Source organism: Zalophus californianus, chromosome 3 (genome assembly GCF_009762305.2).
Source record: "Zalophus californianus isolate mZalCal1 chromosome 3, mZalCal1.pri.v2, whole genome shotgun sequence".
NCBI lineage: Eukaryota > Metazoa > Chordata > Mammalia > Carnivora > Otariidae > Zalophus > Zalophus californianus.
The window spans coordinates 193034839-193058621 of record NC_045597.1 but is presented as its reverse complement, the minus strand read 5'-3'; the positions used below and the strand labels follow the sequence as shown (position 1 = coordinate 193058621).

The following is a 23783-nucleotide window of genomic DNA, read 5'->3' as shown; positions in this document are numbered from 1 at the left end:
TTTAAGGATGTTGAGCGGTGCCTGGCTGCTCTTTGGAGGCAGTAAATGTCATAGACCCACTTCCAGGCACAAGGTGTTGGTCGCTGCCACCCACCCTCCCCAAGGAAGCAGGGTGATGGGGCGGATTTTGTTCCTCTGAAGGTGCAGATGAACACTGGGTATTTTCTGCTGAAGGGAGGCCCCCTTGGGGACCCCAGACTTGACTACTGCTGTTCTGAATGCACCCCACCCAATCTCAGCTGCCTCCGACCGTGCCTTTGGTCCTGTCCACATGTGGCGGCCGTCGGCCCGAGGACAGGCCCTTCTGTGGCCGGCGGTGGCCTGGTGGCCAGGGAGCAGTGGTGCACGGAGCCGCCGAGAACAACAGGATGATGGCCGGCACTGCTCCTCTTGGCAAGGGGTACGACTGTGCAGGCGCTGCTCAGCCTTGGTTTGCGCGGTCACCATTGGTTTTTGTCTCATTTCAGCCTTGCCCCACACAGGAGCTCATCTCCTTGGTCGGCCAGAGCTGATCCGGGGCTGACATCAGGCAGGCTTCCGCCCCTCGCTAACTCCTCCGTCTGCCTTTGCCTTTTCTGTCCAGGAAAACACAGCACAGTTCGCTTGACCAGAGCTCCCCGCCCCAGAGCGGGGTGTCGGCCTCCTACAACCACCCGGTCCTGGGAATGTACGACAGCAAAGATGACTTCCCGCTCAGAAAAACAGGTCAGTGCCCAGGACCGAGGGCCTGGGGGCAGGGCTCTCAACCGGCCCCTCCCACACGCCCCACAGGGGGCGGGGCTCTCAGCCGGCCCCTCCCACACGCCCCACAGGGGGCGGGGCTCTCAACCGGCCCCTCCCACACGCCCCACAGGGGAAGGGGCTCTTGACCACCCCCCCACACCCACAGGGGGCGAGGCTATCAACTCCTCCCACACGCCCACAGGGTTGGGGTTATCAACCGACCCCTCCCACAGGGGGGTGGGGGGATACCAACCGACTCCGCCCACATGTCCACAGTGGGTGGGGCTCTCAACCGGCCCCTCCCACATGCCCTACAGGCTGAGGCAGAGGGAATCCCTGCTTGTGCTTAAAGTATTTGCTTTTTGTATTAGAACATCATTTTAAAAATGATGTTCTTAAGCATTGCCTTATGAGTCATACCAAAAGCGATGAACCTCATGTATGTACACCTATGTTTTAAACCTCAGACTCGTTTTTAAACAACACCCAAGCTTACTCTCCTCTTGGTGGTGTGCTGCACTTTGTCACAGCCCAGAGCATCCCCTGCTGGGCTCAGGGACAAAGCAGCTCCTGCTGACTGATGTGAGGCCTTGCAGGAGCAGGCCAGCCAGCCTTTGGCCCTCGGGGCTGACTCTAGGCAGGGCCTGGGCAGTGGCGGTGGGGGGGGGGCTGGCTGGGGGTCCCAGATTGGGAGGAAGTCTGTTCAAGAAAGAAACTCATTGTGTCCTGCAAGGACATCTCAGGAGGACGCCTCGGGGTGTGTGTGGCCCTGTCACAGACCAGAAGAAGAAGGGTATTCACACTCCAGCAGACTCCCTTGGACTTTCTCCAGCGGTGGTGGTTTAAGTGGGCGTCGGCTTTTAAGAAAGATCAGAGTGGCCGTGGCCAGTGCACAAGGGTGGCCGGAAGGGCAGGGACCAGAGGCGAAGCATCTTCTAGAGCCTTTGCCCGCTGCGAGGTGAGGGCAGGATGGGGCAGGCTGTGGAGGATCGGGTGCCCTGGCCGCAGACACAGCATGTGGAGCCGTGGTTGTGGGGCATTGTGGGAAGTTCCTACTTAGTGGAAGTGAGTCCCGTGTGGCACAGCTTTTTCTTTGTAAACACAAATTTTGTTTTATCCAGAGGATATTGGTTGATTTTAGACAGATGCACTTTAAGGCAGTCAGACTCCAGCATCTTCACCTGAGTGATGAGGCATTGGGGAATGGGGCTGGGGGCTCATCTGCCACCCCGTCCTAACGACGGAAGACTTGGAGCCTCTCCATAGGCAGAGCTGGGCCCCAGAGGATTCGGTGCGGCACGCAGGGAGCAGAGCCTGAATCCAGAGCCGGAAATTGCAGGGAGGCACCTTGGTAGTGCTTGACTGACTCCCAGGTGTGTGAGATAGAGTGACCCCATCAGGACGGTCATGGGCCAAGGACCTCAGAGACCTTGACGAGGTTGGGAGAGGGGTCGGTGGAGCCCCTCCGAGTCAGTGGTTAGGACCCTGCAGGTACGGACAGGGCTTCCTGTCAGCTGTAAACCCTCCCCTGGTGAAAGTGAAGGTGCCACTCTGTCCTTTTCCTCAGTGTGAGTGTGCGGTTCTCACTCGTCCACCGAGGACAGCCATGGGTTTCACCCAGAGAGAGCCCATGCTCTCTACAGGAAGGTCTTGTCAGGAGCTGGGGCCAGTGCTCCAAGGTGGCCCCCGTGCCCCCTTCTGGAACCTTGTGCTGTATTGAACCAAACTCAGATCAGCAGAATGGGCGGTCACAGGGAGCAGCGGGCTCTGTGCTGGGAGAGAGAAAGACTGTGCCTGCCCCAGAAAGAGAGTGAGCGGCTGGGAGTCTCCCTCACCCTTAAGGGCATGAGGGTGGGTCAGGTGGACAGAGGTCATAGGCTCCACCAGCAGCTCGGGAAGGATCTTTCCACTGGTTTTGTACCTCTGTGTGCCCTGCGATGGATTCCTTAGGTTCCCCTGGCCTCAGTTTCTCATCAGTAAAATGGAGCTGTGCACACCCATATCCTCCCCACTGTGGATACACTGAGCAAGCAGAGCTTCCTCCTGCCCTGAGTATGCCGAGTATGACCCCCAAGGTCCCAGCGGAGGAAGCAGAAGGCTGAGCAACTGGCCACCAAGCAGAGCCACCCACCTCTTGCCAAGGAGCCTTGCCTTGCCTTGCCAGAAGACACATCTGCCTCTTCCCCCAAGGTCCCAGGAAAGGACAGTGAACAACACTTGCCTCTTGGGGCCCTCACGGGGCTCCCTGGCCTGAGCTTACACTTCCCTCAAAATAGAAGTGGGGGTGCCCATCAGGGGATGTTTGCTCTGATTCTCCCTCTCTCCCAACCAGACAAGGCCCATGTCACCTGGACAGTGGCTCCTGTTACAGGACAGAACTGGCACTGACCACGTGTAGCCAGGGTCTCTGAAGACTCTGGATGCAGGACGGCCAACTCCACGCTGCCCCGCTGCTGCTCCGTAGAGCTGCATGGCCTGTGAGCTTTGTCTCACGGGCCCTGTCATCTCTCCCAGTCTCTGCGGCTGCTGGCTCCTGTGCTGGAAGCACCCTCTGTCACACCTGTTTGCCTTGAACCTTGCCATGCAGCCCGCCCCAGCCCCCTGCCGCCCTGAGAAAGGCAGACTCCTCATCACACTTGGGGAAGTGCCCGTGAGCGCCCAGTGCTCCAGAAGAACTTAATTAAGATTTGATTGCATTATCAATTTTTCAAAAAGGCCTCACCAGCACATTAATAATATTAATAATATAAAGATTTCAGAGGAAATGTTTAAACCACTTAAGGGAATAGAGTATAGTGAGGTGTCCTGTATCATCCTAAAAGTATCCACTTTCAAACACTTGATGTCTCAAATTCTCAATAATTTCTATCTGTGCATTTCTATGAGAATCAGTAATAGGAAATACTACAAACATGAAATTTTAGTTACAAAATGCTTCAAATGAATTAAAATCTTTAATAAATGTGACATACACTTAAATAATCCCCATGGTTTCAACTTGACAACAGATTCTGTGGATCTTGCACATATCTGTCTGCCCGTCAGTCCCCTAAGGGCCGCTGCAGGACACGCGCCTGTAGAGTGCAGAGCCGTGCTTGCTGTTCCTGGGCGCACCGTGTCCGGCTCTGTTCCATCTCCGGAGGAAAGCGCACCGACTCACCCAAGCCTGTGTGTGTTCAGGCAGTGACTTCGCACTGGCTGCAGGGCCGGTGGCCTGGCTTTAGATTCAGCTGCTTCACTTCCTGCCTTGTGATTTGGGGAAGCCTTCTGTGCCTCCCTGTTTTGCCATCTGGAAACACCTACCTCCTGGGCTGGGAGAAGTCATGGAGTTGATGTTTGCCAAGTGCTTAGAGGGGGCCTGGCTGCAGGGGCTCTGGTCTCATTTTCCCAAGCTGCCAGGGTGCTGTTGGGGTGCCCTTGATCCTTTCCCCACCCAACAGCCCATTCCCGCCAGACTCCGCTCCCCTAGCCCCTTCCCTCCATGCCCCCAGTTTGGCCAGGAGCAGGTGGAAATGCTAGGCTCCCCTGAGGGCAGGCCACAAATCAATGCCATTTATTGCTGGAAGTCTTGTGGGGAAAGGCACGCCTTGCCCTGCTGGGGGTTTGGGGTTCACATCCCAGCCCCTCGTTCCTCTCCACTACCTGAGTGCCCAGCTTGGGCTTGCCTCACTTCCTGCTGGAGAGCCTGCCCCCTTCCCTGTGATTGACAGCAGGGTGTCCCCACCTCCTAGCAGGCTGCGTCATCTCCCTGGGTGCACAGGTACAGAGCAGGTGAGGTGGGGACCACCTGACTGAGTTTCTGAGCCTCTCCAAATCTACTAAGGATATACTGGGACTTGTTCCATGCCACTGACCCTGCACCCATCAGCAGGTCCTTCCTGGGGTTCCTGGGCATGGAGCAGCTCAGCCAGGGATTAATCTAAGCAAATGTGGAATCTTCAATTCCACATTCACACTGCAGAAAGGATGCTTTTCCACTTATAAAAGCAAATCCAGTTTTGTCATATTGATGATGTTTAGAGATTGTATTTTTCTCCAGTAGCTTCTTCAACTTTGTATTTTTAAAGATGTTAGCTGCCGTCAGTTTTTTTTTTAATGCCTCTTAAATTGTCCTCTGTGACTTCTGACTGATGAAACAAGACCAGATGAAATGAAACAAAGCTTGCTGTCCTTGCCCGTCTCCGTCTCCCATTCTGACCACGACCTCTGGGACCTCAGCACATGCTGCCCGCAGGCCCGCCTGCGGCCCCAGATGAAGTGGAGAGAGGCTGGGTGGTGCAGGTCACAGTCCCCCCATGGTCCCTGCACCAGCCTGGATGCTGGGCCGAAGACAGCCGGCTTCCAGCCTGTATTCACTTCTGTAGCCAGTGGCTCCTGTGGCTTTTCCTTCTAGAAGGTTCCCGCAGCTCAGCAGCTCGCAGGTTCCCAGCTGTCCATGGGAAGCAGCAGCTGATTTCCAAGCTTTGGGAAACAGCGGGTTTCCCGTCTGTGGGCGAAGCTGCTTGGCTCAGCAGGGAGAGCTCGCATCAGCCTGGCCCACCCGTGGCCCTCGGGCTGGGACTTCCAGGGGGAAGGGTGCTGGGTAGATGCTGCGCTGCAGGCGGCAGGGTCACCCAGGGGGGTGAGGTCTGCTCCCAGGAGCAGAAGGAAGAACACGGCGCCTGGTAGAGCCTGCCCTGGGCAGGAGGGCTGCAGCACAGTCCCCCTGGGCCACACGCACAGCCTCCTGCACCGCTTGGGGGGGCAAAGCGGGCCTAGCACTGGCTCCCCTCCCCTACCCGCCCAGCGTTCCTTGTCAGGTGACCTGTATTGCTGTCACGTGAGTGTGGGTCACGGTGCACCCTCCATACTGCACCCAGTCACTGAAAACACCCCAGTGACTGCAGTTCCCGTGTTCCCTCCTGGGGGCCCGAACACCCAGGGGACGGAGTCCCTGTCTGTGGAGAGCATGCGTGTTCTCTAGTGACTCTTCAAAGGTGGCGGTGACCTTTGGGGGTTGATTCTGAGGCTAATTGCCTTGCTCACTCACACTGCAGTTAAGTTGGGACCCAGACTCCATTGCCCACACTTCATCCGAGGGCCCGCCTAGGGCTTCTGTCCCGGGCGCGCTGCCACCAGGATGGTGCTCTGTGCCCGCTTCAAGGTAGCGTCAGCTTTGCCACCCATTTCTGTGCCGTGGTAATTTTGTGAGCATCCGGGGTGCTCGGCTCTGAGCTGCTCGGGTGGGCAGGGAACAAAGGGGTCCAGGCCCCACTCGAGTGTCAGGGTGGACCCGCAGGGCCGGGCCAGGGAGGGGTCCAGGCATGTGAAGGGCGAGGCTCGGCTGTTATCCCAAACACAAGTAAGGTGGATTCAGGCCCCATCAGCAGTCTCCACAGCAGCCCTGCCCCTGTTGTGCCGGACGCCCGGGTCCCTTTCCATAGCCTGCAGCCCTGCGTGTCCCCGGTGCCTTACGAGATCTGCCAGAGGGGTCTGCAGCCTGTGGAGACCCAGGGCGGGTTATCTGTGATCTCTGCAACCACAGGACGCAGTCAGCGGACCTCCCCGGGACCCTGGCGAACCAAGTGACACTCCTCACAGCTGAGTTTACGTCCATGTGGGGAGCAGGCTGACGCATGGGCAGTAGGACAGGGTGCGTGTGCCTCCGGGACGCCCTTTCAGAGGCTTGGGGACGGGCTGTACCGCCGATCGCCGCAGGGCCTGGGTCTTGCTCTGAGGCAGTTTGTGGAAAGCACTGTGCAGGTGCCTGGCAGGGGCGGGAGGGGGCGACGCCCATACACCGCAATTCAATGGAAAGGTGTGTTTTGTAGGGTCAGTTGCAGTTTGATAAATGGCCCTTCAGCTCTTGCCCGGGGCTGGAGCCGGCGGACTCTGCCCTTCCTGCGCTGTCTCTGAGCGAGGAGTCGGGGGGTGACTGCGGTGCCCAGGCAGTGCCGACTTCGCAGGCTGTGTGCTGGGCTATCTTCCATCAACTTTGTGCTCTTGAAACTTGGGTATGAGTGTGTTCAGAGAGTTCTTTAAAAGGCTTTATTGTGCTTTCCTAGGAAACTTCTAGAGATGGTCAGTATGGTCAAGTACTAGGCAACTTCTGCATAAAGTGATTGGCTCACACGCCCTGTGTCCCATCCTTCAGACTTTGACATCCATCAGACTTGACCTCCTTCTGACATGAAAAGTACCAGATGGGATCTCAAAGTCATCTTTCCACTGTTCAGTGGCAGATCTACCCTGAGCTGACAGCCCACAGAAATAGCTACAAGACTCTGACCGGGTAGGAGACACACCACCTTCAAGCAGCGTGTAGTACTTTTTTTCTTTACAAAATACCACATACTACATGCTTATAATAAATTACACACTCGTCCTGAAGCTTACTTCCCAGAGACAGGCCGCTATGGTTAGTTTGGTGTCTGTTCAGATATTTTCTGCACATAGGTGTAGGACTATGTGTCTATGTGCAACAAGCACGTACGGTTGTCTTTATGTTAACAAGAATCCTTGCTTTGCATTTTGTCCTGTGACTTTATTTTTCAGTTACTGTTTTATTGGGTACACCATTCCATTTGAGTGTGTAAAGATCAGCACCTTTTTCTATATTCCAATCTGTGCATGTAAATGTGTGACTCTTTCCTAGTGTAACTCTACCTCTGCTCGCTTGTGCTAGTGTTTCCGTAGGATAGATCCCTGAGGATGGGACTGCCAGCTTCCGAGGTTTGCATGCTCTGAGATGCCGCACCAGAGCTCCAGGGAGCCTACTATCTCCACTTCATTAACAAGGTGCTACCACATTCAGCCTACCCCACGTGATGGAGGAGTAAATCATGGTTCCCGGGATGTTTTCAGCAATTTCCTCATTGTTAGAAAAGCTCGAGTGTTTTTATGTTTATTTTCCATCTTTCCTACGAGAATGTCCTCCATTCGCAGCAGGGACCTGGGTGGCTGTGACCCAAGCCCTGGGTCATGTTTCCGTGCTGTGCGTGTGGCCAATGAGTGGTGCAGAGCCCCGAGTGCCTGCCAGGCCTGGGCTTGTCCGCTCCCCATGCAGTGTCTAGAACCGCACAGGACATACAGGCAAGTCCCTCAGTGTTCAGTGGATTGAAGTTTAACAGCAAGTCTCTCACCCAGTTTTCTTTGGGATGTTTTCTTTCTCCTCGTGGCTTTGTAGGAGCTCTTGATAGGTTAATATCAATCCTATGTCTGACATGTATGCTACAAAAGTTACATTCCAGTCTGTCCTTTGGCTTTGTAGAGTTTTTATTGTTTTCAAAGTAAATAAGTGTGCATAAATCAGAGAGCCCCACAAGGCTCAGGACAGGTGATGGCCCCACAGGGGCTCAGGACCTGCCTCTCCCTGCCCTGTGACAGGTGACGTATAGAAAGTGCACCCAATCCAGAGTGACCTCGCCTGCATTTCCTTGTTTGCATAACTTGCCTTTTTCCTGAAGTTGATCACATTTTTTCATTTGCTTAGTTTTCTGTGTGCCTGTCATTAATTCACGTGGAGGAGCCCTTGCGCAGTAGGTGGCCCAGAGGCTCCCCTCTGGCCCCGGAGACAGGCTCCCAGCCACAAGGCCCCCACCTGTCGCCCCACCTGCTATTCCCGGCCCCCCACATCTCCTGGGGAGGCTCTGCCCCTTCCCCCGGCCTCCTACGTGGCCCCCTCCTTCACCTTGGGTGGGCACAGCAGCTTTCTAAGGACGTGCACGGGCTGTGCACACTGGCGGATGTCTGTTCCGGCTTCCGTCTGACCGATAATGCAGTTAGGTACAGAAGCCACTTTCCTGCAGGATTTTTGAGTCTCTGTCCTGCCTCTGAGCGGCTGTTGCAGAATCTGACAGCACTGACAAGGCCATCCCTGGCCCCCAGAGCTCCAGAACTCCGCGGGGTCTGCCTGGTGAGGGGCCACGGCGAGCCGTCACGGCAGCAGGCCTCCTGCGGAGGGAGGAAGGGGTCTCCGGTCACCGTGTTAGTGACCTCCCGGCTGTGCCCTGCCCTCTGCTGGCATGGTTATTACCGTGGTCTTGGACGTTTTCACTCCCCATCTTCTCTCACTGTCGTCTTCCCACGCTGGCGCTTCTGTCCCGTGGCTCATCCCGTGTCGCCTCCCACACTGACCGCTCGGGCACCTGCTCTGTCTGCGTGCCTGGCCGAGACGGGCCCTGCACACCCTTCCTGCTCAGCCCCTGCCCCCAGAGCAGTAACTGTCTCCAGACAGACTGACCTCTGGGTACGTGGCACGGGCACTTCGGTCCCTCTGCCCACCTGACCCTTACACAGTCACATTTGCCCACCCCGATCGCTGCTGTGCTGAGATGAGCCCTCGGAAAGCTAGACCTCGTGAAGTCGGTGAGGACGTTCGGGCTCGTGAAGAGCAGGCCCTTCCTGACCAAGGAGGGGCAGGTGCTGGGGCTGGGGTGGGATTTGAAGGTTGGGATTTGCAAGGATTTGTAGGATGGTTGAACTTGACTTAATCTGTCACGCACCTGACTGCCCCTGAGGAGAGACTTCCCCAGCTCCCCCACGTTGCCCAGAAGGAGCAGGTACCGCGTTCGGGGGGTGCAGGACCCAGGAGCAGGGCCGGTCTACAGCTGGCCCGGGGCGACCCTGCCACCAGCGGCCCCCCACACGCCGTTTCCTGACGTGCTCCTTCCTGAGGGGCCCACACCGCCCTGTAATCTCAGGAGCAGCTTCTGACCCCAGCTCAGACAGAGAGGTGTTCATGTTGTTTCAGCAAAGACCTTGGTGGTGTGAGGAGAGCTGTTGTTTTCTTGCTTGTTAGTCAGATGACGCTTTGGCTTTTTCCTCGTGTTGAGTAATGGTAAGAAACTCCACGTGAAAGTAGAAGGGACTGAAACATGTAAATCTGCAGTCGTCTCAAAATAAATATGGAAAGAATACTTTCCATGTTCCTCATATGAATCCTTCCCACTTTGGCCGTGCAAGCCCTACAGGTGAACAGGCACTCGCCCTGCATGCAAACACGGCACGGCCTCGAGCGGGCGTGGCATCACGAGGAGTCCAGCGGCTTCGTAAAGTGCATCTTTGATTCCTCCGGGAAGCTTTGTGTAGGTGGCCTGCTGCCCCCTTCCCCTCCCAGGGCCCAGAGAGAGCTGCCCTTTGCCTCCCAGCCTCTTGCAGGGTCACTGGCGCCCCAGCACGGCACTCGGTCCCTGCACGCCGCTGCCCTGCGCCCCCGAGGGACCAGGTCCCCGTGCCCGGCCTGCTGCTTAAAACCCGAACCATCGTAGTTCTGATTCCGGAGGGAAATTCGATTATATTGTTTGGTGCTCTGGAGAGCAGTGAACTTCCTGTTCCAGAAAGATTAAAAACAGCAGGGTTGCTGATTACAAACAAACAGAAAGGTAAAACCTTGCTAATTTGCAAACAGAGAAGCAGTAGGAACTTGAAAGTAGTCAAGTAAAACCTCAGAACTCAAACGTCTTCGCGGTGGTGACCTTACCCCTGGCCTGGCCTGAGAGCTGATGGCCTCATGGAGATTCCTGTGTAGGTGTCCCCGGCGGGGGCACCTCTGGATGGAGTGAGACCACCCTCCTCCCGAGGCAGCCTCACCTGCCCCTGCCCCGCTTCCCAGAGCTGTGACCTGATTGTCCAGCGGGGCTGGTCTGCGCTCCAGGGGCAGAGGCTTGGGAACCACTAGGCTTAAATACACAGGTTTGCAAAGCACACGCAGAGCTGGTAACAGACCTAACCAAGCCAAAACACCTGTGTCCTGTGGTCAGGTGGCCTCTGAGGGAGATGGGCTCGCTCACCCCCATGCAGGTGTGGAGGACTGGTTAGCCTTAGCGCTCCATGGCAGCTGCTCACTGGTAGCCGGAGCCCTGGCAAGCGGCTTGTTTCTGCGTTGTTGGACGCAGGTGAACAAGGAAGTGCAACATACAGAAGGTATGATAACGTTCGTGGGCCACCGCCCTGGAACGACCTACACGGCCGCAGAAACGAAGCCGAAGGCATTGGGTAGGCTTTGTTCATTATTTGGGACTCTTGAGCAGGACTGAAAATACTCACAGGCCTCAGGAACGCTGCCTTCCCTCTGCCCTGGACCCACACATCCGTGTTGCGTGAATACTTACCCCACGTGCATAGTTTCTAACTGCCAGTGAGATAAACTTGACCCCAGTCGGGACGTCTGACTAACGGTGTCTCCTTTTCATGCAGCTTCTGAACCCAATTTGAAATTACGGTCCAGGCTGAAGCAGAAGGTGGCCGAACGGCGGAGCAGCCCCCTGCTACGCAGAAAAGATGGGCCAGTGGTTACGGCTCTGAAGAAGCGTCCGCTGGATGTCACAGGTACGCCCACTGCCAGCTGCACCCTCTCCCCACGGGGCTCTCCTGTACACCATCTGAGACCTGCACCTCTGCACACGCTCTCAGCCCCGGAGCTGGCAGTGCGAGTCCGAGACCCGCCGCCTGGCACCCGGGCCGGGGTTTCGGGGAACGCAGAGCACCGCCTACCCGCTCCCAGCCCCAAGCACCGCCAGAGCCGTCCGGTTTGACATTGCCCGGGGTGCTTACAGGAATTTTAAGTGGAGGTTTCTCCAAAGGTTTCACCGATCCTGCCCTGTTAGTAGTAAATCACATGGTTCCGATCTGCTCCGCTCTGGACCACTGGGGAGCCCTTAAAATCCTCCCGGCAGGAGTCCCGCAGGTGGGAAGGGAAGAAAGGAGGGAGCAGGGTTGTCTCCACTTCCTTAGTGAGCATTGCTCTCGGCCCCCATCTAGTGGTGGATTTGCAGAAGTCCGCCCCCGGCCACAGCCCAGGCCTGAGGGATGCCCTCCTTCCTGCGATGCTCCCCACTTCCCCGAGTCGCACCCCCACCACAAGGGCGCACCTCACTTGCAGAGGGCCCACCCCGGTCCCAGGGTGCATCCCGTGTCCTGAGGCACATATCCACATTCCTGAAATCAGGGAACTGTATTTGCATTAAGTACAATGCCCCATTTGAAAACCAAGGCTCTTGGTGGCAGTGTGTCGGTGTTGGGTTCTCAGGAGGGAGAGGGGGTCCCCGTGCCAGTCCTCTGCGTGTCCGTGGCCAGCACCACACACGCACCGACTGAGCCCCGGTGCCTCTGAGTGAAGGGGGGAGCTTCCCCCTTCCCATCCTGCCGTGCTTCAGGGTTCTGTAGCCAGAACCCCTCATCCAAGCTCCTGCCTCTGGGTGTTTGTGTGAAAGGGTCGACGCTCTTCACTTCATTAATGTGGGGTTCCGTGCTGGGGGTGCAGCGTAGACAGGCCTTGTCTGAAGAGAGGAAGTATTGTCACCCAGAATCTCAGCCACTGGGGGATTCCATGCAAAGTCGTGAGTGAAAACTCACGATGCAGCTTTGTTTCCTTGGAGGAGTGCCTGGTCGTGGGCCGGCAGCCCCCCCGGGCAGCAAGGCCGCGCACGTATTCCTAGCCCTGCAGTTGGGGAGACGGAGTCGTCAGCAGGCTTCTTCCTGAGCATCGGGTCTCGGGTTCACGTTGTCAGCCTCTGGCCGTTCATTGCCGCTCTGAGTCAGCACCAGGCTGCGCACGGACAGAGGGACGCTGCTCCTCGCCCTCATTTGAGAGGCCCACCTCACAAACCGTGCCTGCCGCAGCTGCCTGATACTGGGTTGTGGCACGTCCGGAGTGCACGTGAAGGGGTCCGGGGCTAGGAGAGGCTGGTGCATGCCCGATGAGTGCAGCTGACAGAGACTAGAGGAGGCAGGCTTCTGGGCCCTCACAGGGCCCAGGCAGCTGGGGGCAGAAACAGAGCTGCCTTTCCAGGAGACGGGGAAATAAGGAGCTGAGGAAGGTGGTCCCAACAGAGCGAGGGAAGCCCCCGGTGCAGCCCTGGGAGGCGGTGTCTCCTGTGGGAGAGCAGGGCAGGGCGTGTGTGCAGCGGGGTGGGAGGGGTGGGCGTGGGGGCCCAGCCAGGCACAAGACCGGGCCGCAGGACAGGCTGGGCGCACGGCTGCTTCTCCCCAGTTGCTGGTGAAGGCCACACGTACCACAGGAGCAGAGATAATAATGAGCTGCCCGTGGGCACCCGCATCAGAGTGGTTAGTGCTCACAGTGGGGCGCGTATGATTCATCACAAGCTTTTTGGCACCTTGAATGGGGCCCCACTTGTGCTAATGCAAATAACATCATGACGATGACACATTTGTATTCGTTTCTTAGACCACATTCCTAGAAGCGGCGTAACAGAGTTGAAAATGGGTGAAGAGCTGGATCTATATATATTTTTACTGACCCAGTTTCTCACACCCTTGCTGCACAAGAGCATTTATCTGCTGACCCTGCTGGGGGCGCACATTTGCCTGAAGTTTTGGTGGAACCCAGTGTGTAGCTTGGGATAGGATCTGCAGAGAAGGTGTCCCACGAGGGCCATGGGGACCGCACCCAAGGGCAAGGTGGCGGCCTCTGTCAGGTGGGCTGTAGCTCTATCTTCGTGCAGAAAGTATAGCAGCTGCTCAGCCCAGGGACCCTCTCAGCAGTTCCCAGTTAGTGCAGTACAAGTAAATGTGACTTCCAGGGAGAGAAGGAAGCTCTGGGTCTGGAGGGTGGGGAGCGGGGGGGGAGGGGGTCCTGGTCTGAGCTCACTGTCAGTGTCTGGGACGGCCGGTGGTCTGGCTGGCGATCCTGTGCTGACAGCTCCCTGGTCAGGAGAACCAGGGACCACAGAGCTCCCTGTCCGTGGTGAAGCCTTTGTCAAAATGCCAGTAAACCAAAGGAAAACACGGAAAAAGCTGAACAGTCCCGTCCATAAGCCCCAAATGTCACCACCGTGGCTGGGCAGGCAGCAAAAAGGAGATGGGGGTGGGACACGTCCCTCAGGTGCAGGCCAGTGGCTGTGAAGCCTGGTCCCGATTCGCAGGGCCGTGCCACAGCTACCTGTAAGGCTACTTGGAGGATCATTTAACGTGTGATTCCCGGTGACACTCATCAGTCACAAGCTGCCAGCGGTACGTCCCCCTGCATGTTTGATGTTGCAAAGGAAGAATGAGAGGCTTTAATACAGAGGGAACCCCGTGGCCTGCAGCTCTGTCAGTGAGCACAGCACATCTGACCTTCCCCATTCACAGTCGTGTGGCTTCTGTGGGTCCTGGTCTTTTGTTGTTAGGTTATTGGTGTTTAAGGCCTTATTTTTCCGGTGTGTCAGATCATCTTGAAATTCAAGAGGCATAAAATTGGTAATGTGCACAGTATAAAAGGCTCAGGTGGGGCCTCTGCAGGGCCGTACGTTTAGAGCGCACGAGGAAGTCCGTAGCAAAACCTAAAGTAGGGGATTAGCCTCACAGCCCCTGTTTGGGAGCCGTGGTCATGTTCTTTCGTGATGTGGTTTTTGCCAGTCGGCAAGCTGGCCCCGGGGGGCCCCCCCCACCACTCGGGCCCAGGTAAGCGCGTGCCACCACCTGGCCCGGGACCTCTGCAGGGAGCGCAGCTCACGGATGTCTCTCTGCCCTGCAGACTCGGCATGCAGCAGTGCCCCCGGCTCCGCGCCCAGCTCCCCCAACAACAGCTCTGGGAACGTCAGCACGGAGAACGGGATCACGCCCGCCGTTGCCAGCATCCCGGCCGAGGTCAGTGCAGCTTTCCATTCACTTCTGTTCCCTGCACCAGCCCAGCGGCAGGTTCAGACAGCTGGTTTCTGCAAGGTGGCCGCAGTTTGCAGCTGCCCTCAGCCTTGACTGTCAGGTTGGGAGGCATCCAGGACAGGCCCCTTCCTGCCCCGACCACTGCTCCTCCTTTGACTGAGGACAGCTGTCAGCCCAGCCTCTTGCTCCGGCCTCTTTCAGGGCATATTTAATTAGGCCAATTCAGAACCCATGCTGTGTACCGCTGGGCCCTGGATGCCCCACTCCCATGTGCCCCCAAGGCTCTGCACGGTGCCCGGGAACACGGGGACACATGGGAATCAAGCTGTTTGTTGTGCTTTAGAAATACTCAGCCAACAAACCCGCATCCGTGTGCCCAGGGGGCGCAGAGTGACATGGGGCGGATGGTTAGGGTGTTGGGCGGTTAGGAACACCAAGGGTGGCGTTTCGGCGTTGCCTGGGTAACCACAGGGTCAGTTCTCCTCACCCTGCCCGTCAGGCCCCTGGTGTGCTGCAGTTGAGAGTCACATGCACACACAGAGGTTCTGGAATCACTTGGCAGAGAGGAAGGGTGCTCTAGTGGGGGACGCAGTGGGTGGCCTCTTGAGCCAGGTGGAGGGGCTTGGGGCCGGCTGCCGGTTGTGCCCTTGACCAGACCTGGGTTGGGGGGACTTTCCGGGCAGTGGTCTCCAGGGCTTTCCTTGCATGTACTCTTCTTCTTCCTTATTCACTTTGGTCTGTGTATTTATTGCACAAGTGTCTCTGGTGCTGCTGCCTCGGGCCAGCGCTGTGCCGGGCCCTGGGGATTGAGGGCCAAGCGGCCAGCTAGCAGCCAGCTCCCGCGGAGTGGGAGAGGCGGGTGCTGACCAGTACTCAGGAAGAGCAAGAGAATTGCACACTTGCTGCGTGAGGCCACAGGCTCGGGGTGACTGCATGGGGAGCCACCTCAGCCCTGGTTTTCTGGTGAACTCAGCCCGAAGTGCTGTCTGCTTCCTGCGCAGACGGTTCCGCTGCGTGGGAGGTTCTTCTGAGTTCTTTTTGAGTTCCTGCTGACTCGCAGGAGGCTACAGTTCGTTAAATATAGTGACTTGCTTTTCTCCTAAATATCTAGAAACGAATCCTGCCCTTCCAAAGGGTGGACGGGTTTTAGTAGGGATACGCGGACGCGGGGGCTGAGGCATTTCGGGGCAGGTGTGTAGACACTGATGCATAGACCGCAGCAGCCGAGGTCGTGGTGTGCGCGGCTGCCTCTGCCTCCTCACTCCCGCGGCCTCGTGTGTCCCGTTCTTTCATCCCCTGTCCCTGCAAAACCCCCGTTTTAGCACTTATTTAGATGATCCCAGACCTTAATACCCCTGCTCTGCAGGACGGAGGTCATCGCGGCTGGCTGCCTGTAGTGGGCCTCAGGGCCTCGCCTGGAGGTGCCCGCCAGCCTGGTCTTGTCGGCCACGGCCCCAACTGCTGTCTAATCTGGTTCATTCTATGCTGTGCCTTGTGGAGGAGCGTCTACGCGGATCCAGTTTAAACTGCGTGTCAAGTTTTACAAGTCACATGTTAACGTAAATGAAGCTGCTACGAATTATAGATGTGAAAGGATTGACGAGAAAAGTGAAGAGGGCCGTTGCTCCTGTTTGCATCAGATCGTCCCTGTGGTCAGCAGGGTGGTCTCCGACGGTCTCGTCCTGCCAGGACGACCTCGGTCACAAAACCTTCAGGGTTTGTGACAGTCTGACCACTCCTGAGAACGTGTAGGCCTCGTGAAGCCTCCTCGGGCACTGGGCAGCCCCACTGCCCTGAGCCCCCCATCTCCGCTGCCCTGAGCCCCCCGTCTCCACTGCCCTGAGCCCCCTGAGCCCCCTGTCTCCGCTGCCCTGAGCCCCTGTCTCCGCTGCCCAGAGCCCCCCCGTCTCCGCTGCCCAGAGCCCCCCCGTCTCCACTGCCCTGAGCCCCCCATCTCCGCTGCCCTGAGCCCCCCGTCTCCACTGCCCTGAGCCCCCTGAGCCCCCTGTCTCCGCTGCCCTGAGCCCCTGTCTCCGCTGCCCAGAGCCCCCCCGTCTCCGCTGCCCTGAGCCCCCCGTCTCCACTGCCCTGAGCCCCCCATCTCCGCTGCCCTGAGCCCCCTGTCTCTGCTGCCCTGAGCACCCCCATCTCCGCTGCCCTGAGTCCCCCCATCTTTGCTGCCCAGAGCCTCCCCGTCTCCGCTGCCCTGAGCCCCCCGTCTCCGCTGCCCGGCCATGGCCCCCTTCACACAGAGGAAGCAGGCTCCCCAGACCCGGAGACAGCAGCTCCCTCCCGCGCAGAACACCGGCGCGACACGGGGTGCGCGGCCAAGCCCCGAGTTTGTGCAGAGCACGGGAGGTGATGAGCCCAGCACAGGGCAGATGGAGACCACTAGCACTGTGCTTGCAGGCAGTCAGCATCCCCAGTTATTCTCAGAAAGCTTTGTTATTTCTAAAAATAAATTAGGTAAAAAAAAATAGAGTGATTATAAAGAGGAAATTATAACTTTGCAGACATTAGGATGTCTGCTTATTTTGTTCCCGGATAATTACAGTCCAGTGGGGCCATGCCTCCGTTGGCAATCTCAACCGTTTTCTCTAAAGCGTAGCTTGTTGATACTACTTTTACTTGTGACAAAAAGTGCTTCTGTCGAGGGAAAATACTTTCCGTGGTGGTTGTTGGGTCAGGCCTGCACAGCTTCCCAGTGAGCAAAGTGTAGGACAGCACACAGCCGGATGTCCCAGCATGAAGAACACCCTCCCTCACAGCGTCCAAACAAAGATTGTGTTTCCAAACGACACTGAAATAGGGCCGCACTCAACAGCAGCGTCGGGAATCCTGCAAGGTATGGAGGATCCACACACGCCATGAGGTGCTGCAGGCATGCGTCCCTTTGCCACACGTTACGATGTTGTCTTTTCTTTTTTTCTTTTTTTTTTTTTTTACAAATTGAAGTTTTAAGATTTCAGTGGAGGAAGCCACTGCAGATGGGCTGGGAACAGCAGGAGAACTGGAATTACAAGTGGAGCCGGAAGATGGGACTGGATTGCTGCAATCTTGTGATAAAACGCGAGTGGTGAGGAGTTGCTTCCTATGGATGGACAAAGAAAGCGGTTTCCTGAGACGGAATCTAGTCCTGGTGACGATGCCGTGAAGACCGTCGAAGGGACAACAGAGGATTTAGGACATTACGTAGGCTTAGGGGATAAAGCGGCGGCAGGAAGTTCTCCTGTAGGTGAAATGCCATCAAACAGCATCATGTGTGACAGAAATTGTGAAGGGAAGTCAATCGATGCGGCACATTGTTGTCTTATTTTGGGAACCTGCACAGACCCCCCGGCCGTCAGCAGCCACCACCCCGATCCATCAGCGGCCGCGAACATCAAGGCGAGAACCTCCTCCAGCAAAAGGACTACGACTCGCTGAGAGCTCAGATGACGGTGTGCATTTCTTAGCAACAAGGTATTCTTTAACTAGGGCGCATACATTTAAAAAGACTTAAAGCTATTGCATTACTGTCACATTAACAGACTGGAGTATCGTGTATACGAAACTTTTATGTGCACTGGGAAACCGGTCAACTCGCCGGACTGGCGTCAGTGTGCTGTTGTGAAACCAGGCCCCCGCATCTCTGAGGGGAGCCCGAGCTTCCTCCGACCTCCAACGGGATGAAGAGGCCGTTTTCGAGCCAGGCCAGCCGTCGGTCCACCCCTGTGGTCTACAGCAACTTGATGATAACTTTCAGCTCATGGTTTTTTCCTTGGATATGAAATTTGAAGGCACTGGAGTGTTTCTCCTCTTAGTTGCGGACCGCAGTGCGATAGGCTCTAAGAGGAGATTGGTCGGATGTCTGTCAGTCCTGTGACTTGCCGTTACGCAGACCCTCCCAGCCGGCGTGTGGCAACGCCGTGTGCTCGTTCCCTCTGCCCCTCGGTTCAGCATGGTGACTGAGTATCTACTCTGGGGTGATGTCGGGGTGAATAAAACAGTGGCCTTTGTAGCAAAGAATACCATTGTAGAAGCAAGAAGAGGACACAGTAATTTAGCCCCGGAGCGTGCTCCCGCCAGCCTCTAGTGACTGTCTTTCTGTCCCAGAGTCCTCCTTGTCTGTCTGCTCTTGAAAAAGTGTACAACTCTACAACTTTTTTTTTTAACTTAACAACATATCATTGAGATTCCAGCCAATCAGGAAGGTTTCCCCCACCTCCTGAGGGCCCCGTGTTCCTTTGTTCAACCTTGGCCACACTGTGGGACACACAACCCTCTGCCTTTGTGGTCGCCTCGGCCGTGACCTTCCTGGGACCATTCCTGGACCAGCATCATTTCATAGGAGTCCATCCTCAGAGTGGAGTTGTAGGATCACAAGTTAGATACATTTTTAAGGCTTTTGACATGATTGCCAAGTTTTCCTGCAGAAAGAGCACACCAACTTATAACACACCCGGCAGTATGCGTCTGTTCCTCGGGGCCAAGAGAGTGTTCTCAGTTGTAAAAATCTTTGCCAGCTTGATTGGGTTTTAAATATATTTTTAGATTACTGATGATGTTGAGTATTTTTTCATGAATTTATTCTCCCTTAATATCAGTTGTCATTTGCCTTTCCATACGATTTTCTCGTTGTTAATTATTTGATTTGTGAGCTCTTCACATATTCAGCTTTCCCTGCCCACATGGCCAGCATTGCTGCGTCTGTTATTTGCCTTTTCTGTGAGGGATTTTTTTAATCAATATTTTCTTCGGTTTCTGCCCTGATGTTATATTCGAAAAGACCTTCCCAACCAAGAATATATTTTACAGTACATTACCTTAGATTTTCTTGATAGTTTTACAATGAATTAGCACTCTGAATAAAAACAAACAAGAGCCTGCTCTAAGATGTCACGCCCGCCTGCAGGATGTAACAGGTTAACGTACATGTGCTGCAGTGTCTCGGAGTTCAGCAGGGCCCGCCCCACGCGTTTTCTGTTGTGATTTCTCGTGGCGTGCGCTGCCCACGCTTGTCGGGGACAGACCGTGTGTGACGGCCTTTGTGTGTTCTGTCTCCAGACTGGCTTGGCCCACAGACTCGTGACTCGAGAAGGCTCCGTGGCCCCACTCCCCCTCTACACGTCACCATCCTTGCCCAACATCACGCTGGGGCTGCCTGCCACCGGGCCGTCTGCTGTGAGTAGGCGTCCGCGGGTGTGCGTGGGGGGGGGGGGGGGGGGCGGCTGTCCCAGGCCCTCGGCCCAGGCATCACGGTTGTGCCTCTCCAGGGGACGGCTGGCCAGCAGGAAGCTGAGAGACTGGCTCTCCCGGCCCTCCAGCAGCGGATCTCCCTCTTCCCCGGCACCCACCTCACTCCCTACCTGAGCACGGCGCCCCTGGAGCGTGATGGCGGGGCTGCGCACAACCCCCTCCTGCAGCACATGGTCCTCCTGGAGCAACCACCCGCACAGACACCCCTGGTCACAGGTGAGCATGGGGGGCTCGGGGCCCCGCGGGGAGGCCTGTTTCCACCCCGTAATTCCTGCCCGCGACCCCTCCCGCATGAGGGCCTGTGATTTGATAAGCCAGTTCTCGCTTGCCAACGAGGTAGATGGAGTAAAACTAGGCGTCAGGCGCACCTTCTGTGTAACCTCTCCAGAGGGGTGGCTGTTCCCATCTGCATTTGCCTCTGGATGCACTTGAACGTGTGAGAAAACCCCGCAGTGACTCCCATAGATAGTCCATTTCTATTAGCAGTAAGAATTTTTAATGTGCTCTAAGGGATGGTTATATTTAGGGGAAAAAATAGGACATTTGTCAGAGATTTGCATGGCAACAGCCCTGTTAGCTTCAGGAGTGAAGAATGTGTGGATTTGCTAGAAAACGAGCAGGTGTCCAGCTGCATGGGTGTCTTTCATGTCCACATGATCCCCGGCTTCCTGCTTGGCTTCCTGGAAACCTGATTACTTGTTCAGAATTAGAATCGAAGATACCCTCAGAGCCGCCCCCTTTCACACTCCCTGACACTTGGGTGGAAAGAGCAGGTGCTGAGCCGGTCACAAGGTCCCGACCTGTGGGCACACGGCCCGGTCTGGTGGCCTTGTTGAGAGTCACGGGGCTGGTCTGGGTGCAGGGGACCGCATCCCGCCCTCCCGTGTGTCTGCAGATGGCGAGCTCCATCTTCCACTAGTGCTCCTTCGTGTCTGTGTGTCTGTCTGCTTCCCCCGATGCTGGTGTTGGGGTCACCATCCTCAAGAGTTGAGGGGTCTACAGCGTGCCAGGGAGCAGACACCTTGCCACGCATCTCCCCGACTTCCAGACAATAGGTTGTGAGCACAGAGGTCTCGAGAGTTTTACCTGAAGTTGCATCTGCGTCCCTGTGACGCTCAACGTCGGGGGCCAGAGCAGTGAGCGACGCCTGAATTTCCGTCTTGTGTCATTTAGTAACACGTCAGCGACACCCAGCCGTCTTCCTGACCCCGGTCCCCTGCTCGGCCCCCACCGTTAAAAAGCATTCCTAACACCCCACCCCGCAGCTTCCCAGGAAATAGGACCTTCCAGGACCTCGCGTCTCCAGTAAGTTTGCTGAACTTGACTCCGTGGTCGACCACGTGGCTGGGTCTGTCCTCTGTGTGCAGCTCATGCCGTGGCCGTGACAGCAGCTGCCAATGGCCCACCTGTGACGGTGAGGCCGGGGCACGACTGTCCAGGCGCCGGCCGGCTCCCCCCACCCTGCCCCACAATCCACAGGCCGCCTCCCAGTTCACGGGCACCCCAGCTGGGGGCGCTGGAGGCAGGGCCGTGGCCAAGAACACAGACACCTTCACCTCCCCTTGGTCCCGGCTCAGTGACCTTGGGACGTCTTCCCTGGTGCCATGACTTAGTTTCCCCATATGTGAAGTGGGCATAACACAAGTAATCTGCCCTTTGAGTTTTATGAGGGTTCAGTGAGGCATGTATTCACGCAGGACAGCATCTGATCCCATGCCCCCTTAGATGTTAGTTGTTGTGTTGTGGTGGTTGGTTACTTTTGGGTTTAGAACTTTTAACCTTCAACCTCGCTGTCTCCCTCACCTCCCCAGGCCACCCCATTGGTCTGTCCCAGGTCTCGTGGCCCCTTCCCCACCCCTCCCTGTGAACGGGGCCCTGATTCGGGTCTTGGTGGGAGCATGCCTCCTGACCTGGCTTCCTGCCCCTCCAGGCCCCAAGCAGAGCCCCCCTGTGCAGGAGCACTAGCCCCACCTGGCCACTGAAGTTGAAAATCAAAAGTCAAGGCCAAAAATGAAGTAAACATTCGGTTTCTCAGTCCCACAGGGGGCTTAGTGGGTGCCTGTGTGACTGGCAGCGGTTGAGCCATGTGAATGTGGAGGATCTGTGTCAGCAAAGAGGGGCCTGTTGGGCAGTGCTGGCCAGGACCGAAGGCCTGGCGCTCACAGGCCCGGGCGGGAGCAGGCTGCCTCCTCCCTGCGTGGCTCGCGGCTGTGCTGGCTCATGCTTCGCCAGCCGGGGCCGCCCTTCTCCCCCACTGGCCTGGCTCCCATGCCGGCTGTGCCCCAGTCCCCATCCCTGCTCCCGTCAGGCATGGCCTTCCCTCCCGTGAGCTCTGCCCACGTAGCTTCGGTGATGCTCCACCTCCTGCTCACCTCCTCTCCTGGAGGGCAAGCACTGCGCTTCCATGGCGTGGCCAGCCTGCTCCCGGCGCCCGCACAGGCTCAATGTGCAGAAGGCCTGCGGCAAAAAGCTCTGGGGTCAAAGGGAGGGGAAGTCGGGATTTCTGAGGTTCACCAGCCAGCGGACCTGTGTTTCCATGAGTGCTTGCAGATAATCACGATGGACGGACAGACGGAAGGCCCGAGCTAGAACAGCTTCATCACATAAGCGCTGGAAGTAGAGGCCCCGGGGGAGAAGAGGCTGGCCCGGGTCTAGAAGGGTGACAAGGTGCGGGTCTCGGGGCCGTGGGGCCCCACCTCCGTGTGGCCCTTGCCTCCTTGTTTCCCGCTGCCCCAGTGAGGCACTCGACAGGCAGAAGCTGTGCACTCCAATCTTCTCCTGAGAAGACAGCGCACCCTGGTACACTCCGGGGTTTCCCAAGGCAGTGGGGGAGATGGAACCACCGTTTCAAGGAGGAAACCCCTACTTGCAGTGCACTGTGCGCCCCTGTTGTCCAGACAGCCCACCCAGTGCTGTGCTTGTGTGGCCAGGGGGCAGAACGTTCAGCCCAGCATCTCCTCCATGCCAGGCCCTAGGGAGACAGACCCCCGAGGCCCCTAAGAGCTGTGTGGTTGGGGCTGGGCACTCAGGCTGTGCAGCAGCGTGGACATCAGGGAAGGCTTCCTGGAGAAGTGGTGTGGTTGCTGAGACCTTGGGTGGGAGTCTCAGGGGAGTAGGGGCAGAAAGGCCAGTAGGGGGAACAGGTGTGGCATCTGGAGGATGTGGTGTCTCTCTAGCCTTCTGGTCACTTGCAGGGCCTGCTCCAGCCTGGTGAGGGGGGTAAGGGCGGCAGACAGGCAACCTTGGTCCATGGTTGCACTTCTGAGCATGGGGGCTCTGCGGGTCTCTGAAGCAGTGATTACATGCTCCCCTTTGTTCCTCATTTGTCCTGAAAACCGAGTCCCAGGAGAGACTTGAGCATGAGTGGCCGTGGGTGCTGCTGCCCCTATGACCTAAGCAGTGATTCTCGGCCCTGTCCAGGCCCCCAGAAGCTCTGGTGAAGCTGACCGGTCCAGGCAGGCCCCTGCCACCCATGGTTTTTCTTGCAGTGCTCAGGCTATGCTCATGTGCAGCCAGAATTGCAAGCCACTAGTTAGACCCAAGTCTTGCCTGACTTACTGTCTTTTGAAGGGTTTTAAAGAGTTTCACCATGGTGCGTAGGGTAGTGGAATACATCAGATGGATTTCTAAGGACCCAGGCCACATGAGTCGGTCACCCAGTGTGAATGAATTCATCTACTTAACCAGAACCCCATAGTGCACAGGCCGGCCCTTCAGACCTGGGTCCAGAACGTCAGGGCAGCCTGACTCTTCACCTTCTTTGCCTCTTCAATGCCCATATCTGGTGGGGTTTGTTTGCAAACTCACCCGTTGGTGCTGTGTAGAGCACATCTTGAAACCCAGATGACTGGCTAAATGCCAGGAGTTACCATTGTCCTTATGATCACATGGTCCAGCTCGGACTTCGGGGACGCTGGCCCACCCCCCAGTCCTGCCGGAAGGAGCAAAGGTCTGTAATGCTGGTTGAGTCCTCTCTCAGTACTGGGGTCGGTTGTCCATTTACTGGACCGCAGAGGGACTTCTGCCAGTGCTGTGGGCAGGAAGAAAGGAGAATGGAGCCTCAGGTTAGCCTCGCAGCTGGCAGGTGCTCAGGGAAAGAGGCCCCAGGCAGCCCGGCCTCCCTACCCAGAGCAGGGTCCAGGAGCCGCAGGTCAGGCTCTGCCCCGGCATTGCACCCAGTGGGATGCAGCAGGCCTCTGCCGACAGCTGGGTCACACCTAGAACAGAACTGGACCTCC

The 23783-nt window shown here is 56.9% G+C and overlaps 1 protein-coding gene across 8 annotated transcripts in view; it reads left to right on the top strand.

The window, feature by feature from the left end:
• HDAC4 (histone deacetylase 4) overlaps positions 1-23783 on the top strand; it is a 293729-nt gene that overhangs the window by 209555 nt on the left and 60391 nt on the right. For all 8 annotated transcript variants that reach the window (XM_027588588.2, XM_027588587.2, XM_035726567.1 and 5 more), the window contains 5 exons: positions 584-705; positions 10900-11031; positions 14180-14292; positions 19354-19470; positions 19563-19761. In XM_027588588.2, coding sequence (XP_027444389.1) covers positions 584-705; positions 10900-11031; positions 14180-14292; positions 19354-19470; positions 19563-19761 — 683 coding nt within the window. The remainder of the gene's footprint in view (positions 1-583; positions 706-10899; positions 11032-14179; positions 14293-19353; positions 19471-19562; positions 19762-23783) is intronic.